Here is an 18,450-nt window from a genome sequence, read left to right on the forward strand (position 1 = left end):
AATTTAATTAAATAATAATAAAAATATTTTTTATTCAACAATTATTAATTTAGAAAATAAAAAAATTTGTTCCTTGAAAAGAAAGTTGTTCTACTTTTGTTTCTTGACATATTGATGTCTAAATCTATTTCCGATTAAAGCTTTAGTCCTAGACACCATTAGTTTTCAATTGAAACAGTGTCAATTTTCAATTTCAAAATGCACGTATTAATTATTATTATATAATATAATTTATTAATATACATTTCCAGTGTAAACAAAATTTACGCATTATAGTAATCTCAAATCGAATCTCGTCTCAGAATTCTTATCAAACCCCAGCCCGAACTGCACTAAGCCCACGGGCCTGACGAGCAGCTCCAGGGTCTACCCGCTACGTAGCACGGGTATTCTTCCTACTAATGAAAAAGGCGTAATATTGGTACGCATGATTGGCGTTCGCGTTGGAAAGGTGGATTACCGAAGAGATAACCTTTCGTCGAGTTAGGGTTTGTTTATTTATTTATTCGTCTCCCATTCGATTCATTAGATGACCGTTCTATCAAGATTTTTGGTGGTGCGTTTCTCAATTCTTCTCCCTTGTTTTTGGCACTTTAGGTTTTCTGTTTCCGTTTATACATCTTTCTGTTGAATCTATCTACTGCTTCGCTTTAGCTTCGTCATTAATTTGATTAATTAATTGATCGATTCTGCCCTAGGATGCCTATTTTTGTTAAGTAAAGGATTCGCTTTTTCGTGTCATACTTTTTAGGGTTTTGATTCAAGCTTTCCTTTTTTCTTTCTCTTTCTTCTGTTGTTTTAATTTAATGATAAATATTGGATTAGGTACGGTTATTGTATGTGGAATAATTTCGAGGTTTCGTTTTGTGACAACCGGAAATACTAAAAGATTGTTAATTTAATTCTTTTTAATAAGTTAAAATGGGCTTTTCTGGTTCTAAATCTGACTTTTTTCTTTCAAAAATCAGATGATGTTATTTTGAGTGGAATAAGGTTATGACACTTTGTTTGGGGTACTGTTGACAGTGAGATATCGATATGGAGATACAGACATGTGGCAAACCGATTAATTCATTATTAGAAAAGGTGCTGTGTATGAATATACTGTCTTCTGATTATTTCAAAGAGCTTTACCGGTTAAAGACATACCATGAAGTCATTGATGAAATTTACAATCAAGTTGATCATGTTGAGCCATGGATGACCGGGAACTGTCGTGGTCCTTCGACTGCATTCTGCCTTCTTTACAAGTTTTTTACCATGAAGCTTACTGTCAAACAAATGCATGGGCTGTTGAAGCATCCCGATTCTCCTTACATTAGAGCCGTAAGTGGAACTCTCCTTTTATATCTTTCTTATTTGTTCTTCAACCTTGGTGAAATTGTTCTCAGCGGAAACAATAGATATCTTATCAATCTATCTTCAGCAAGCTGGATACTCTTTTTTCTCCATTATTCTATATTTCTTAATATATTTTGATCTTTGATGTAATGCGGCTAAAATTTTTGACTTTTTTTAATAGAAATTCACATTTGTGATAGATATTATAATTAATTAGTATTGTTGTGAAAGTTCTTGTTTATTAGAGTGGTGTACCCGACCATGATTGCCTATTTTCGTTGTATCGGTATAAAAGTATGAAAGTAAATATATGAGCGTTATAATTTTATTCTTTTACCTAGCAGATTTCTACAAATAAAGGTTGAGGTGTCCTTGTTTCTTTGAGTTGCTGAGAGTTTGCTGACCCACATCATAGTACCTTGCTATGTTTAGCAGATGCCTACAATATCAAGGTTTGATGAGTCTCTTTTTCTGTTAATGGTAGATCAACATTTTATGTTGAGTCAGTTTGCACTGTTCTTCCATTTTGGTTAGTATGTTTCATCTACTATAGCTATGGATTTAGAGTTTATATGAACGTAGGAACAAGATTCTATCCCCATATTGCTAAGGCCAGGGTTGGAGACTGTGTAGGATTGCAAACTCTTGTGTTTACTAGCTCCTAATTTTGTCTCTTAGAAACTATATACCAAGTCTTAGGTTTTATTTATTCATTTCTTTTCTGATGCTTGTTTTACCCTTCACTCCAGTATATTGTCGTTGCTTTATCTTGCTTAGTTTTGCTGCTTCCTATTATTGATTTCTCAGTCAAGGTTCTGTGAAATAGTGGATCAGCATTTCTTGTTGCAACTATACTAATTTACTCATATTGTGTGGACTATTCCTGCAGGTTAAGAATGCCTTGCTTTCTGGTTTCTTGAAATTAAGCATAAAAATTTGTACTCATTCTTCATTTTTGCTGGTTTTTTGTACAATTTATATTCTATTATATGGTTGATATTCTGCTTTGAGCCAGTATGCATATAATTGATGGCTTAAAATTTTGGTTGCAGATTGGATTTCTCTACTTGAGATATGCTGCAGATCCAAAGACTTTATGGACTTGGTTTGAACCTTACATCAAAGATGAAGAGGTAACTAGAAATTTTGGCTGCCTAAATGTTTTGTGGCGCCTTAAATATAGTAATATGGTAAATCTGTCTAAGTACTATATGGTCTACATCAGTTTGGTATGTGAGATTGTGGGTCAATTTTTTGTGGATGTTTGTATATTTCCTTTAGGTTAGGAAACTTTTTTTTGCCTCAAAAGATGCTGAGTCTGGCCATAGAATGATGCTTACTTCTGCCTCATAATTTATCTACTTTCACTGGTGTCTTTAAAGAAAGAATTACAAAAGCCTTTCCTTCCCATAAAGCTCCATAGTTTTTGCTTTGTTTGTACTGAGATCATCTTGTGTTACATTTTGTTTAGTGGGGTTTACTTTTGGTTCATACGTTAGTCATCTGCTATTTATCTTTGGCTCTATTACATAGACTTTGCACTTTAGGGGGAAGGGAAAAGTTCTATATGTCTGGTAGATTAGGGCTTTTCCTTTTATTCGAATGGGACATTAATCTATGTTATATTTGCTTTGCTAGCAGCCAAAAGATTTTATTTAAACAGCAAAAACATAAGGTTGAGCGAAAATATATTGCTTCATTTGCTTACCTGAAAAAAAAAAAACCCCTTAAACCATTTCTTACAAAAAAATCATTGAATAAGATTTTTTCCTTTTATACTAAAAAAAGTTTTGTTGTTTTAGTTTTTGTTTTTTTTCTCTTCTTTCTTCTCTACCTTTGTCTTCCATGCTTGTTCTCTTCCACACTGACAAGATTGTTGGCCTCATATAAGCCCCTTCGCAAAATTGGAGTCTTGCTCATCAAATCTTGCCTACATTGCCAGACCTGGCTTGGTCGAGATCTGATATCCATGATGCTGATGTGGATTGTTTTTAGTATAGAACGGACAAATTTTATTCAATTGTTTTTTGAATTTGTTTTTGTGAGAAATGATTTTAGGGTTGCTTTGCTAGTTTAAAAAATATAAAATATATATTTTTGGTTCATCTCATGTTTTTGTTGTTTAAAAATATATTTTTTGGCTGCTAGCAATGCAAAGATATCATGGTTTAATGTCCTGTTATCTCTTTCGAACTCAATTTCACTCATTTTCAAATTCAATGGTTATAAAAGTACAAGGTAATAAGTGTTTATAACCTCATTTTCATGCAATTAAAAGATAAAGGTGTATTCCTTTTTTCGTGAAGTTCAAAGCCTTATTCGGGTTATGTATAAAATTTTTTAGGAATGATGATCCGTTTTTATTCTACTTTGCTTTTTTCTTGATTTTAATGTACAGAACTTAGTTTCTGTTTTGGGCATAAGATGAAATAATGGTTTCCTATTTCAGGAATTCTCCCCTGGATCCAATGGACGAATGACTACAATGGGTGTATACGTGCGTGATTTGCTTCTTGGACAGGTCAGTGGGAACGAACATTCGATATGCTTTATGTTTCCAAAAATAATCTTGCTGTTCACATGTCAATTTGCACCCCTTGTGTAGTGATAAATTGTTGACCATTTAATAACATTTTGATCAACTGAAAAATTGAAAGCATAGCATCAATAAAAGTAAGTGTTGATTCTGGGGTGGCTCATTAAAATCTGCATTTTGCTTTATGATAGTTATGTGGCGTATGAGGGCAGGTGATAGACTTGATGTTTGTGATCAAGGAATAAATCAGTCAGAGATTGCATTTAATATTTTCTATTTGCAGCTATGAAAAAAATGGTTTTCTTCTCTCATGATTCTAGATTTTTGAAATATACCTACCTAAGATGAGACACATCTGAGCAATTCCTTATCTGATGAGAATGAGTACGTTAATGTTTGTCTAAAAAGCTTCTGTGGATGGCTCAGATGGGATTTCGTTTGTGAAATGAATAGAGTTGGTTAACTAATTATTAAAGCTACATAACATAGTACACAAGTCGCATTTTGTGTTAAGTCTGTAATGATTTTTGCCAAAACCATTTGAAGTCTATTTCAAGGTTGTGGAAGAAATTTGGGCTGATATTTGAAGAAACTACATTTGAGAAGCAATAGTTCGGAACATAATTAGTCTGAATAGTTCATGCATCATCTTGTAATGAAGTACTTAAATACAAGATGACCTTTAAGCTATTTTGCATACTGAATTTGCAAAGAATTTCTGGACAATCAGATTTTTGCTCTATCTGCAATTATACTTTCAGTAGTATGTTCAAAGAAGGTACTCTTTCTTGGTCCCTTCGTCAATGTATCCCTCTTTCTGAAGTTTTTTCTGTTACTTTTTATTTTCAATGCATTTCATTGGTTTGCAGCCGTAATGCAGGCCGAATGCATGCTCTTCTTTGACTCATCTTGGATTGGAACTTGAAGCACAGCCTAGAAGTTCCTACTGTATAGGGTCTGATACTTAACAGAAAGTCATCATTTAGATTGTTACTATTTAAATTTACTATTGTAAGCTCCCAGAATTTTTAGAATTTCGTTTCTTTGGTTGAGTTGAATACCAGGTTATTGGTGAGACTTCCTTTAGGTCATTTGGCTTGAATTTTTTGTCAAGGATGAACAACATTTGCTGATTTGTCTACTGACTTCATGTTGACCCCGTCATGTTTTTCATTTTTGTTTGTTTTCATAGAGGGAAAAGAGTTGACACTCTGATGTTCTCGTTGCAGTACTACTTTGACACCCTTTTCCCCCGAATCCCTGTACCTGTGTTGCGGCAAGTTGTATCCAATCTTGAGAAGATGAAGCTGCCTACTAAACCGTCTGGTGCAACTGGGGATTCTAACCGTCATGGATCTGATGACACTGCTCGCCGGCCGCCATCAGTGAAAGCTGCACTTTCTGTCTCTTTCGGTCAGCGTGCCCCCCATCGTGCTTCAACCAGGGACTCATCTCCTGTGCGTCGCAGCCTCCCACCACCACCTTATGACAGATCTGGCAGTGATGATTTAAAAAGATCTCCCAGCCACCGTCGCAGCCAGAGTCGTGAATATTCTGACAGGGAATATTCTGAGAAGGACAGGGATTGGGATCGAGATAGGGAAAGAGAAAGGGAAAGGGACAGGGATCGTGATCGGGATAGGAACAGAGATCGGGGTAGGGATAGGGATAGGAACAGGGATCGGCATAGGGATAGGAATAAGGATAGGAACAGGGACAGGGATTGGGATAGAGAAAGAGCCAAGGACAAGGAGAGGGATAGGGAGCGAACGCATGATTACAATCGAAGGTCAAGGTACTCAGATAAAAGGGACTATGAAGAGTTACGTGATGATAACAGGCATTATAGAGTAGCTAGCTCTCATAGGAGCAGAAGCCGAACTCGCAGCAGGAGTCGAAGCAGGAGCAGAAGTCGAAGTTTGCAAGCCGGCAATAGTCATTTTGATCGTCATTCAAGTCCACCGAAAGAGGGAAGCAAGGAGAAGACATCTGCATCCAGCAATTTGGCGAAGCTTAAGGATCTGTACGGTGATTTAAGTGATCAAAAAGGGGATGGCTTTGAAAGGGTACCTAGGAGGGACAACAGTGGCGAAGAGGTGATTAGGCTAGGTGGTTCTACTTGGAAATAGTGCATCTAGGTATTCATGTTGCACCTGCAAATCAGAAAAAAACTTTATTATGAACTTTTACTCTGTAGTCAAGCTAGCTGGATTGAAGGATGCACTTGTCGGCATTATTTGGCAGCTGACATGTATACTAATCTTTTCGGTATCTTTTTCAGTTTCTCTATTTAAAGCATGATAACATTTTAAGTTATATAAAAAAAATTGTTTTGCTATTCGTAAGTAAAATGATTGTTTCAAACAGTGCGGGCCATGGCAAAATTTAAAGGGTAAAATTCAAAGTCGGTACGAAACTTCTACAAAGACATTTTGATTCATCTTGTGTCAAAATGATGTTTTTGATACTTTGATTATAAATAGTTGATTGATAGATTTAATATTATATAAATATTTTAAGATACAACTATTTTTGTATTATTTTTAAAGGTAAAATATCTTATTTTTTAAAATTTTAATTATATTTTCTTGTGAGTTTATTAATATTTGAAATGATTGTAAAATGTATAACAAGCAATTTTTCTCCTCCTTTTCACTATTTTTCTCTTAGATCGACCGATGTTCCTTTTTGTTGGTCAGTCACCTATCGATTCGATCTCCTTAAGAGAGCGTGATCTGGGTGTGTTACCTTGGGTCGCGTTCCCCCATATTGTGCTCCCTTGGGGGAGGGGAGCACGAAAGGAGCGTCGACCTCAAGGAAGCATGATTTGAGGCCACACTCCCCTCCGGTCAGTGCCCCTTTAGGGGAGTGTGATCTTGACCCTCATTTGGGGGAGGGGGAACATGGCTAGCTCGCGTTTCTTATAAGGAGATTTCGTCAGATTTGATATTCTACAGCTAGATCTGATTACAAGGAGGTCAGTTGGCAAGAGTTAGGGTAAAGAGAATTTTTTTTTGAGTAGGAGAGAAATTTTAAAAACGAAAAATTATTATTTATATAGCATGATAATTTTTAAAATTAATGAAAAGTAAAATTGTTTGAGAAATATTGCCACGTCATCAGACTAGCAAAAACATTAATGGTTGACTAACGGTTAGATTTATGCATCTAGCAAAAAATAATCTTTTGGGGTAGATTGTTCATTTCAAATACTAATAGACCTGAGTTAGAATTATGATCAAAATTTAAGGAGAACAGGATATTTTACCTTATTTTTTAATTTAGGTAAATTCTTTTTTAAATAAAAAATCTCGTTATGGTTCCCTCCAAAACTTTAATTAGAATAAAAAACCCAAAAAATTTTGGTTTGAAGGTTTGGAAATATGATGCTGTATTTGCCTCGTAAACCATAAAATTCTTTACTGAGGTAAAAAGTCTATTTTTATCAAATTCTTTATTTTTCCAATAGTTTGAGAATATTTTTTTCATTGAAAAGAATGCATTAATAAGTATTTTTTTTTTCAATGATGAATATTTCAAATTTGATGGTGTTGGGTCAAGAGGAAGTTCACAAGGATCCCATTAGGGAAAAGATACTGAGAGAGATGGAGTCAGTGGAGTGATTTCACCTCAAGGTTAGCAGAGTGCTAGGCAGAGTCATCCTCCTCTCTTTTCATGTTCCACTTTCGGTAAGAAGCATAAAGGTCAATGCATGCAAGGTTCCATCTTAAGTTACACTTGTGGACAATCGAGACATTTCACTAGAGAGTGCCTTACTAGTCATTCCTCTCAAGGAGATACACAAGGGCATACATAGGCAACTTTACCACCTCCGCCTATTGCTGCACAACTTATCAGTGGCACTGGAGGAGGTAGAGGCAAAGACACTAATACAGTTACTTAAGGTAGAGCTTTAAGATCTGGATTTGGAGCACAGGGTGCTGCTGGTCGTGGATAGGCCAAAGTTTATGCTATGACTCAGCAGGATGTGCAAGCATCTGATACAGTAGTTGCAAATATATTACCCATTTTCTCTATTGATGCATATGTATTGTATGACTTTGGTGCTACATTTTCTTTTATATCACCACACTTTGCATTTAGATTGGGTATTGATCACTCTAAGAGGGAGCAAGACTTGGAAGTTTCCACCGCCTTAAGAGAGGTGGCTGTTGCTAAACATGAGTATAGAGATTACGTGGTTCGAGTTAAGGAGAAGGACACCCAGGCAAATCTAGTGCTGATGGACATGGTGGAGTTTGATGTGATTCTTGGGATGGATTGGTTATCTCCCAACTATACTAGTGTGGATTGTCACCAGAAGAGGGTTAGATTCGATTATCTTAGAGAAACATCCTTTTATATACAGGGAAATCGCAGCATGGTCTCAAGTAGCATGATATTGGCTATAACTGCTAATCACTTGATGAGACATGGATGTCAAGGATTCTTGGTCATGGTGATAGATACCCAAGTAGAGCTAGTTAATGTGGCAGATGTGCCTATTGTGAAGGAGTTCATAGATGTATTCTTGGAAGAATTACCTAGATTATCATTAGAGCGGGAGATAAAATTTTACATAGACTTGACACAGGACACGAGTCTGATTTCTATACCACCATATCGGATGGCATCGGTCGAGCTGAAAGAGCTCAAGGATCAGTTGAGAGGACTTATTGGACAAGGGCTTCATTCGCCTTAATGTCTCACCTTGGGATGCACCGGTATTGTTTGTAACGAAGAAAGATGGATCAATAAGGCTTTGTATTGATTACAAGCAGTTGAATAAAGTGACCGTCAAAAACAAGTATCCCTTCCCACGTATTGCAAGGAGCTAAGTGTTTCTCTAAGATTAATCTATGATTAGGGTATCATTAGTTGAGGATTAGAGGTGTAAACATACTCAAGACTGCATTTCACACGAGGTATGGTCATTATGAGTTTTTTGTTATGTCATTTAGATTGACTAATGCTCTTGCAACTTTTATGGATATGATGAACAAGATATTTAGACCATATTTGGATAAGTTTGTGATCATGTTCATCGATAATATCTTAGTGTATTCAAGAAGTCGGGAGGAACATGAGCAGCATTTGAGGATTGTGCTACAAACATTGAAGCACACCGATTATATGCCAAGTTCTTCAAGTGTGAGTTCTTGTGACACTCAGTACCCTCGTATAGAAGTCAATATGACCTTATCAACTAGAAAAAGGTTAATGGATGCTAATTTAAGTGTCAAAGGATGGAGATGGGTGAAAAGAGTATTTTAAGATAAAATATTTCGCACGCGGAGAAATAATAAAAAAATAATAATATTTCTATCGAGGAAAAATTTGCTAGATAAAAGGTGATCGGATGTAAATTGGGGCAAAGTAAGATGTTTTGGAGCCCCAGAAGGCTAGTGGAAAATTTTATAATAAAATAATATTTTATTAATAAAATAATATTAAAATATTAATATTTTATTTAGTGTCAAAATTTTTCATGAAGGAGAAATATATGGTCAATCTAAGTGGGGGAGAAGAAGGACGAGAAAATTTTAGAGAAAAATGATGTTAATGGGGCATGCGTGTCTTTATTAAATAAAGCTAGTGCGGGTAAGTAAATATTCAAATATTATGGTGTTACGCGTTGAATCATAAATTTGATATTTTATTGGTACAAGTGTTAAGGAAGAAAAATGGAAAGAAATTGGAATTAAATGATTGTGGAAGGATACAATTAAAAAGGGTGAAAACTTTGGAGAGCAAAACGGTAATTCTCCATAAAGCTTGGTCAAAGCTTTGATTCTCCATCTTTATCTCATGGCTGGCCATAGTGTCCAAGGCATCATCTTCCTCCATCTCCTCCCAATGCCATTTTTGTTCTTCCCCCAAAAAATTCAAGATTTTCATTTTCTTTTCCTTGTTTTCTTCCTTTCCTTTTCTTTTCTTGCTCATTTCTTCTCCTAACTTCTTGGGCATCAAACTTACAGCTTCTAACCCCAATTTTCAGCACATCTAAACCCTAGGAGAGAGAAAAAAAATCTCTCTTCCTTTCTTTTGTTTTCTATTTCTACTCCACTTTCAACAACACTTGGATTTTTGACTTCATATCTTCATTTTTAAGGCTAAAAGGTATATATTTTCAACCTTTGAATTTTTGAATTTATGGGTTTGTAATTTTTAGACTTTATTTTCTAAGTTTCTTCAAATTTCCTCTCCTTGAAATTTGCTAGGTTTGGTTGGTCTTTATACCTTCAAGCACCAAGGTAAGGAAACTTCAAACTTGAACAATTAGTTTAATGGGTTTGTGAATTAGACTAGAATTCTAGGTTAAAAGTTGGGTTAGAGTGTAGATTGTATAGTGTATATTTATTAGAATTGTTAAATTCAAATTATGACTTGATGGAGGTTGTTATGGCTTATTGGTAAATATAGGTTTTAACGGTATTTCGGGATTACCTGGATTAAGACTTTGTGGGCTCTAGTTTTGTAAGGTGGCATGAAGGTGAGTGAACTTGCATGAAAATGTTTTGGAATAAATGATTATTTACTTGATTGAACCACTTGCAAATATTTTGTTGGTTTTTCTTTAAAATTTGCAAGGGGACAAGCCCTTGATGAAACGTTTGTATGTTGTGAAATATTAATGAATTCATGTGTTTCTACATTATGTTGATGTGTATGTTATACATTGAATGGCACTATTTGGTGATAATTGTGACTGTGTGTGTGCGGTGTGGAAGTGCACATGACAATGATAGTGGTGTGTTATGTGAGTGCACACACTGATGATGATATTGCTTGTGCGCGATGTGGGGGTGCACACGATGGCATTAACTGTTGGTCCCAAATAAATGTGCTAAGGGGGGGGGGGGTGAATAGCACTTTTTGGCTCTTGGCAAGATGATGAACTAATTTAAAAAGCAATGAAAATAAAAACAAAGTAGATAATCCGCAACAATTTATAGTGGTTCGGTCTAAGACCTACATCCATTACCTCGATTGTTCAACCAAGGATTTTCCAAATCAATCCACTATGAACCAGTGAAATTCACAAGCTTTCACCAAGCTTTACAATGGCTTTTACTAGGCTTAGCCAAAACCTTTCACAATAGTTTTTACCGGGATCAACTAAAACCTAAAGTGGTTTTTCAAAGGCTCAACCACAACCTTTCACAATGGTTTTTCACAGGCTCAACCAAAACCCAACAACTTAGAACCTATATACTAGATCAAGCAATCCAAGCTTGAATCAATTACTTAGAGTGAATCGCTCACTCTATGAATACAAAGAGAAATGAAATAAAAGTGTACCTATGATCACAAAGTTGATCTAAGTGGTACAAGTTGAAGTGCAAAACACAACTACAAAGATGGGCGTTGAGTGCAGTAAAATGCAGAGAGATTTTTGTTGATTTTTGAGCTCTTTTTGCTTGGAAGCCTTTCCAAAACTAGTTTCTAGTTGTTGGAAGTCCTTTTTATACTTGAAAAATCAGCTCTGATGGGAGTTAGGCAGTTTTTGACTGTTGGAAACAGTTTGGTAGCTAATTTGGCCTTTAATCTGTCTTTTAGTGCATACTTCAAAATTGTAGACAGAATGCTCTTAGTCGACTAACTGATATCTTAGTCGACTAAGTCGTCTCTATCTTCTGTTCCCAATTTCTGGCAATTCTGCTAGTGTGCACTTAGTCGACTAACTTACTTCTTGGTCGACTAAGTTGGTTCTGTCTCTCAATGCTCTTGAACCCACCAACTTCCAATTTGAATTTTAGTTGACTAACTCTTTGTTATTCGACTAAGGGGCTTCTGTCTTATTGATTAATTGTAACTTCCTTCTTCATATAACTTTTAATATATCCTCTTTGAGTAATTTATTTGGCATTAACATACTATTCTTGTCTTGCACACTTAAGTAAGGATATTAGACACAAATGAAATGGGAATGTTTTATTATCATCAAAAACTAATGGAGCCAACAATCTCCCCCTTTTTTATGATGACAAAATATTCCTTGATTAACAGCACAATGTCTTTTTAGTCTTTTTAATCCTGTAGAAATTGGAGGATTGCTCCCCCTAAGTGTGTGCTTCCCCTTAGTGTGTGCTTATTTTACTTATTCATCCCAAAAATTTTATTCATGTTATACAAAAAGTGAGATTTTTCATTCATAATATATATATATATATATATATGCAGAAATATAAAGTGATTTACAGCAGATGAATGTTGACAGATTATCATCAATATTTCAACAGTGTCTGTCAACAATATATTGTTTCTAGATTTTGTTTTTGCCATTAATTATTCATAAGATGTAGTATAGTTTGCATCCACATATATCCACAAACATTTTCCATTCATGATATCATGACAGAAATCAATCATCAGCATAATATCCCAATATCAATTCAGCACCAGATTTTTATCAGCAACAGTCAAAATACCATAGACAGTAAGACATCATCAGATATTCAATCATCAACAACCAAATAACATAAACATATTAGCATCCCATTTTACACACAAAAAACATAAACATTAAGGTTAAATTCAAGTGTTCAATTGTCAACAAGGCACAAACAGTAGATAACCAAAAAATAACAATTAATGTTCTGAAACTGCCCCTAGATAGTTTCTACTTCCTATCTTTCCCTTAATCTTTCCATAATTTCTCCCCTAAGGTCCCTGCCATACTTCTCCCTCTTTTTGTCATCATCAAAATTCTTCTTCTGAAGAGGATGAGGGAGAGGATTCATCATCAGTGAAATATTTCACATTCAAGGGTTTAGGAGAGGGTTCAGGTTGAGGAAAGGGTTGAGGTGGTGATTTTTCAGGGGATTGTTTAAGGGATGAAATCTCAAGAGGGTTTTGAAGAGAGAGATTGTTGTTGGCTTGGCCTTCTCAGCCAATTTGGATGATTCCTCCTTTTGATGAACTTTGTTTTAGTTGCCATTGTTTTCTTGCCCTTGCTTGGTGGTTTGGACTTTATCTGTGGTTCTTCAATAACTTTTTCTTTTCTTTTCCCTGATTGCCCTTCTGCAGTGGACTTTCTTGCTTGTACTATAATAGCTTCTTTTCCAACTTGCTCTTCTCTAATCATTTGATGGAAGATATCCATGATAGATACTTCTTCTGAGTTGGGGGAAGAAGACTGCTTTTCTTGAGGCTCAGGTTGAGGCAGAGGAGTTTCATCCAGTGACCCTAGCACCTTAGTTCTTTATACTAATTCTTCTTTGTCCTGAGGCTCAAGTGATGGGGAATTTCTTGGTTGTTCCACCTCAAGTTCATGACCTTCAGCCTGGAAAGTAGAGTCCTCAGCTTCTAATCCTGCTGGAGCCAAGTTAGGAGTTGCAGAGTTGTCTGCAGCAATTGGTTTTGAGGGCATTTTCCCTTTCTTTTTCAGTACTTTTTCCAGTTCTGTCACTTTCTCCTCAATTTTCTCAATTTTTGCTCCTTGGTCTGTGAGCTATCTATCAATTCTCATTAGCAGATTAAAGATCATTTCATTTGAGAATAGAGATGGTGCTGCTTGTGGTTGAGCAGGTAAGGAGGATTCTTTTCCTAGACCAGCCTTGGGGGTTTTAATGTATCTTTCTCCATCAAGTTTGTACCCCATTTTAGGCAAGCTACCTAGATAAATGGCTTGGTCTTTGGTTTTGACCTTGTCTGCCTCATATCTAGAACTCTAAATTCCTTTCTTCTGCACCAGAGAAGTGATGATATTTCCATAAGGCAAATTTATCTTCTCTAGTCTGCATGCTCCTCTCATTCTCTCAATCATAAATTTGCCCAAATTAAGTGGAACACCATTAAATGCATGTTCCATTAACCATAAATCCTGGAGGAGAATGTAACTTAAGCTTCCACTCCTGCCATGAATATTGGCAACAACAAAGTAATGCAGAATCCTTATTTTAGGACTTGTAATAAGCCCGATATTACTCTTGGAGGAGTGCTTTTCTCTCTTCCCTGTGATAACTTCCCACAGGGATGAAGGGTTATAATTCTCAGGGAATTCAAATTCTCCCTCGTCATACTCTATTTTAAGAAGTTCTCTTAAATCTGCAACAGTGACAGTAAATTCTTTCCCATTCAAAAACACATTCAGACCCTCATCAGAATAATCATCAAGATCTTCCAGTTCATCCTTGTCAACAACTATACTCGAATAGAATTCTTTAACTAAACCAGCACTGTATGATCGGTTTTTAAATGTGCTGAACTCCTTCAATTTTAACTCTTCAAAATAATCTAATAAGCTTGTCAGGATTTTAGGCATTTCATTAAAGCTTTCCCAGTCAATGTGTTTTCCACAAGTGATAGGTGCATTCTCTATTTTCCTAAATCTCTCTTCATGTACTTTATTTATGAATTTAGAAGATGAAGTAGTACCTTTCTTGTGCGATTTGCTCTTTTCTTTCTTCTTTTCAAATTTGGTGGCTCTTCGATTTTCCAGATTTTTTACTTACAGATCTCGACTCAATCCTCTTCTTTTTCTTTAGTATTTCAGCTTGTAGACTTTCTTCCATTGGCCGTTTGCCTTTCTTCTTCTCCAGAAGTTCTTGAGATTTTCCTGATTTCATCATTTGGTTTGGATGATTTTGGACTCAAGGTTTCGAATGGTTAAGAGGTGAGGGTTTCAATTTCAGGCGTTAGTTTCAGCAGAGAGAGAGTGTAAAGAAAATAGGTTGAGATCAGTTTAATCCCAAAAAATAAACTGTCTGACTCCCCCTCTTTAAGTGCTATTGGTAACTCCCTTTCAAAATTCAAAAATTACCTTCTAATTTTTATTTTTGGTTTGGGCAGTTTTCTCCTTTATTTTATTTCCCGGTAGGCAGTTTCTTTTCATTATTTTATTCTTCATGCCTTTGACTTAACGGAGTCTTATTATTTAATGAGACATAATGCTTTTAGTTGACAAAGACTTCTCTTAGTCAACTATGTGCCTACTGTCCTTTGTGAAAATTTCAGAATCTTTCTTTAAATCTCCTGCAAACTAACCATCCCTAAATTTCTCCTAATCTCACAAAATCTTTCCTCGTTCAGGGGTTTTGTGAATATATCAGCTAGTTAATGTAGACTGTTGACAAATTCAATTTTAATGTCACCTTTCATTACATGATCTCTAACAAAGTGGTGCCTAATCTCAATATGCTTAGTCCTAGAATGCTGCACAAGATTTTTTGATATATTGATTGCACTTGTGTTATGACAAAATATTGGTACATTATTTACTATTATTCCAAAATCTCGTAGTTGTTGTTTGATCCACAAAATCTGAGCACAACAACTACCTAAGGAAATATACTCTGCTTCAACCGTGGAGAGTGCTACAGAATTTTGTTTCTTACTTGACCAGGATACTAGCATACGTCCTAGAAATTGGCATGTTCCATTAGTGATATTTCTATCGGTTTTGCTTCCTGCAAAGTCTGCATCCAAATAACCTACAAGATTAAATAATGATTCTCTAGAGTACCATATTCCTAAGGTTTGTGTTTCTAAGAGGCATCTAAAAATTCTCTTAACAGTAGTTAAGTGTGATTCTTTAGGCTGTAATTGAAATCTAGCACACAAACACACACTAATCTGAATATCTGGTTTGCTTGCTATTAAATAGAATAATGATCCGATCATACCTCTATAGAGCTTTTGATCAACATCCTTTCCTTTTTCATCTAAATCAAGTTTGGTGGATGGACTCATTGGTGTATAAATTGATTTTAGCTTTAGCATATCAAACTTTTTGAGCATGTCTTATCAAGCCCAGCTCTACAATATGTTTATTATGCCATTCCTACATAAGAATACATGTTTGCTTACTTGGGTACCTTGGAAATCGTTAAAGGACGGTATTGTACCACATGGTACAATTAAGTTGAATTAAGCCTCGAACTAGTCCAAATAGAAAATTTAAGATGAAATTGAGAATTTTAAAAACCCAGAATGACTTAAAATGGTGATTCGGAGTTCGAAGACCGATTTGGAGTCAAATTGAAATTTTCATGACCTAGGGGTAAAATGGTCATTTTGCCACCTGAGGTTAAAATTGGAACGTTGGAAGAAGTTTTTGATCAAGATTGACTATTTAGAGCATAATTTGAGATTGTGAAGTGAAAAATTTTAATTTCGGCATTTTTTCGAGCATAGGGGTAAAATAGTCATTTTGTTGCCCAAGGGCAAAATTGTAATTTTACACCACCCAACACTTGTCCAGCACATGAATTTTACCCAATATTATCATGGATAATTGAGAAAATTTAAGTGGTGGAAAGAGATTGCTTAATGGCTAAGTATGACACATAGACCAATGGAATGGGGACATCTGTCAAATTTATATCCATTTATTTTTTTGGCTTAAAAATCAGCATAAAATCAGCCCATTTCTCTTCATATGGCCGGCCAAAGTAAGAACAAAGGAAGAAAAGAAGAACACAAACCCTAGATGGAAAAATTCAAGGGAAAAGTGTGAAAATTCAAGTCATCAAGCAATCAAAGGTAAAATTTCTTGATTTTGACTTGTGATCTACCTTTCCCATGCATTATTTTGCATTTTCCATGGTTGAATAACAAGATATCATGAAGGATTCATGGCTGACCGAATTTAGAGAGAGAAGATTTGATGATTTATTGGGTTAGATTTTGAGATATTTTAGTGTTTATAGTTGATTTATCATGTTTGGAAAGAAAACAAGTAAGAAAAATCACATGTTCTTCATGGATTCTTCATTAGCCACATTTTTCATGTAGAGTGTGGATGATGATTTTGATTTTATTTCAAGTGAATTGGTTAGGAAATGATGAATTATGGTGAGAAAATCAAGTAGGAAAAATCATAGTATTGATGCACCCACCATGGCCGAATTTTCCAAGAGAAAATGTGAAAATGATTTTGCTAGATTTTATGCTATTTGACTTGTGTTTGATGATTTAGAGTATTGGGAGAAAAATGAAATTTATTTGGAGTTAAATTGTACATATTGGCCAATTAATCGAGAAATAGATCGAATTAGGCCAATACCGTTTTATTTAGGTACACAATTGAATTTGTGTAGAACACCGTGTTTATATGATAGTTCGAACAATTTGCATCCCATTTCATACATTAGTATAAAGCCTGAATTGGTTTTATAACAATTTAGCACAATGTAGTAAATGCCTTATTGTGCATTATGTCTAGGTGGTGAGCATTCTGGCAAAAGTAAAGAGATAGTACCCGAGGATCAAGAATCGAAGTACTTGGAATTCAACTCCCGAAATAGTGAGTAACCGTACTATCGTCTTAATTATCTAAAGTGGTTTTTATCCAATTTTGTGATTTTATGGAAAATGAGTTTAAATGGTAAATCTTTATGTTTTATAAACAAAATGTGTTTAAATGAAATGATTTTATAAATTATCTTGAAATTGAATGATGGCTTTGAAAATAGAGTAATTGGAGACCATTTAATGAATTGTGAATTTATGGTTCTAATTGATTGGCTTATGGCAATATTGGCATGAATGGCTGAATTGGTATTTGTGTTGTAAATGTATAAACTGTTGTTTGGCTTGATAGGCTGGATAATGATAAAATTGTCATGTCATGCTGTTAAATTTTATTGAATTGGTGGGTTATTGATTAGTCGTTGCAATGGACGGGTTTCCGTGGATCAGCCTATTAGAGGGGCACGGTACCCCTATTAAATTCTTACTTCAGTTGAAAAGGCGTGTAGGGTAACTCTCGAGGTACACTTTTAGAGTTCACTTCACGCCAAACCACCACGTGAGGGTGAACTTAGCCAACGTCAAGGAACGGTTATGTTTTCAAAATAAAAACACGATTTATGCGTACATAACTTTTTAACAGCCTTGGCAATCTCGGTTGGGATAGCCCTCGACCAAGGTATCTGTCATGATCCAATTTCTCGGGCCATGACCGGTGCATGAGCTCAATGAGCATAGCTCACTAAGCCCAAGCAAGCCTATCCATTTACCTTTGCTTAACAAATTTATCATATCATGCATACACACACACACACACCTTTTCCCGGGTGTGAACATAGCCAAAACACAATGGCATTATCGATAATAATATACATGCACTATACCAGTCATGTATTTAGCAATTTACATTGCATGCACATATTCACATTGTTAGATTGTATTCACACTACAAAAGGACCCATGACTTCCAGCGGAGACATTTACAATAAAAAGGATTACTATCGAATGCCAGACACATACCCAAGAGATGCACTACGGGGACTCCTCGATCTAAGGTCCAACAGTCACCTGATTTGAAAACATGAATTTTTTTTAATAAAATGTGAGTACAATACTTAGTGAGTGAACAAGATGGGAACAAGCATACCATAAGGAATGTTTATCGAAATCATGATGCATTCATTTTCTCAAAACCATGCAATTGTTTTAGCTCCTTTAAACCCCTGATGTAAACCCCACATGAGTAAATCACTTTACAAAAATCCATGCTCAACTATGGTACCAAAGAAATGAGAAATATGGCAAAAACCCACAAGTTAGCAAAATGGACAGAAAGTTTCTCGCTGCAGCGAACTTCATTCTCGCAGCAGCGAGAACCA

At 35.5% G+C, this 18,450-nt stretch overlaps 1 protein-coding gene across 3 annotated transcripts; it reads left to right on the forward strand.

The window, feature by feature from the left end:
• LOC18601276 (pre-mRNA-splicing factor 38B) lies at positions 384 to 6,215 on the forward strand. Of its 3 annotated transcripts, none has more exons than XM_007032162.2 (5): positions 384 to 556; positions 1,027 to 1,326; positions 2,394 to 2,474; positions 3,791 to 3,862; positions 5,107 to 6,006. In XM_007032162.2, the coding sequence occupies exons 2-5, from the start codon at positions 1,039 to 1,041 to the stop codon at positions 6,004 to 6,006; spliced, it is 1,341 nt and encodes a 446-aa protein (XP_007032224.2). In that variant the 5' UTR covers positions 384 to 556; positions 1,027 to 1,038. The 3 variants fall into 3 exon arrangements, with proteins under 3 accessions (XP_007032224.2, XP_007032225.2, XP_017975693.1); XM_007032163.2 differs by having other exon boundaries at positions 410 to 556; positions 969 to 1,326; XM_018120204.1 differs by lacking the exon at positions 384 to 556 and having other exon boundaries at positions 1,039 to 1,326; positions 5,107 to 6,215.

Source organism: Theobroma cacao, chromosome 4, assembly GCF_000208745.1.
Source record: "Theobroma cacao cultivar B97-61/B2 chromosome 4, Criollo_cocoa_genome_V2, whole genome shotgun sequence".
In the NCBI taxonomy this organism is placed as follows: Eukaryota; Viridiplantae; Streptophyta; class Magnoliopsida; order Malvales; family Malvaceae; genus Theobroma; species Theobroma cacao.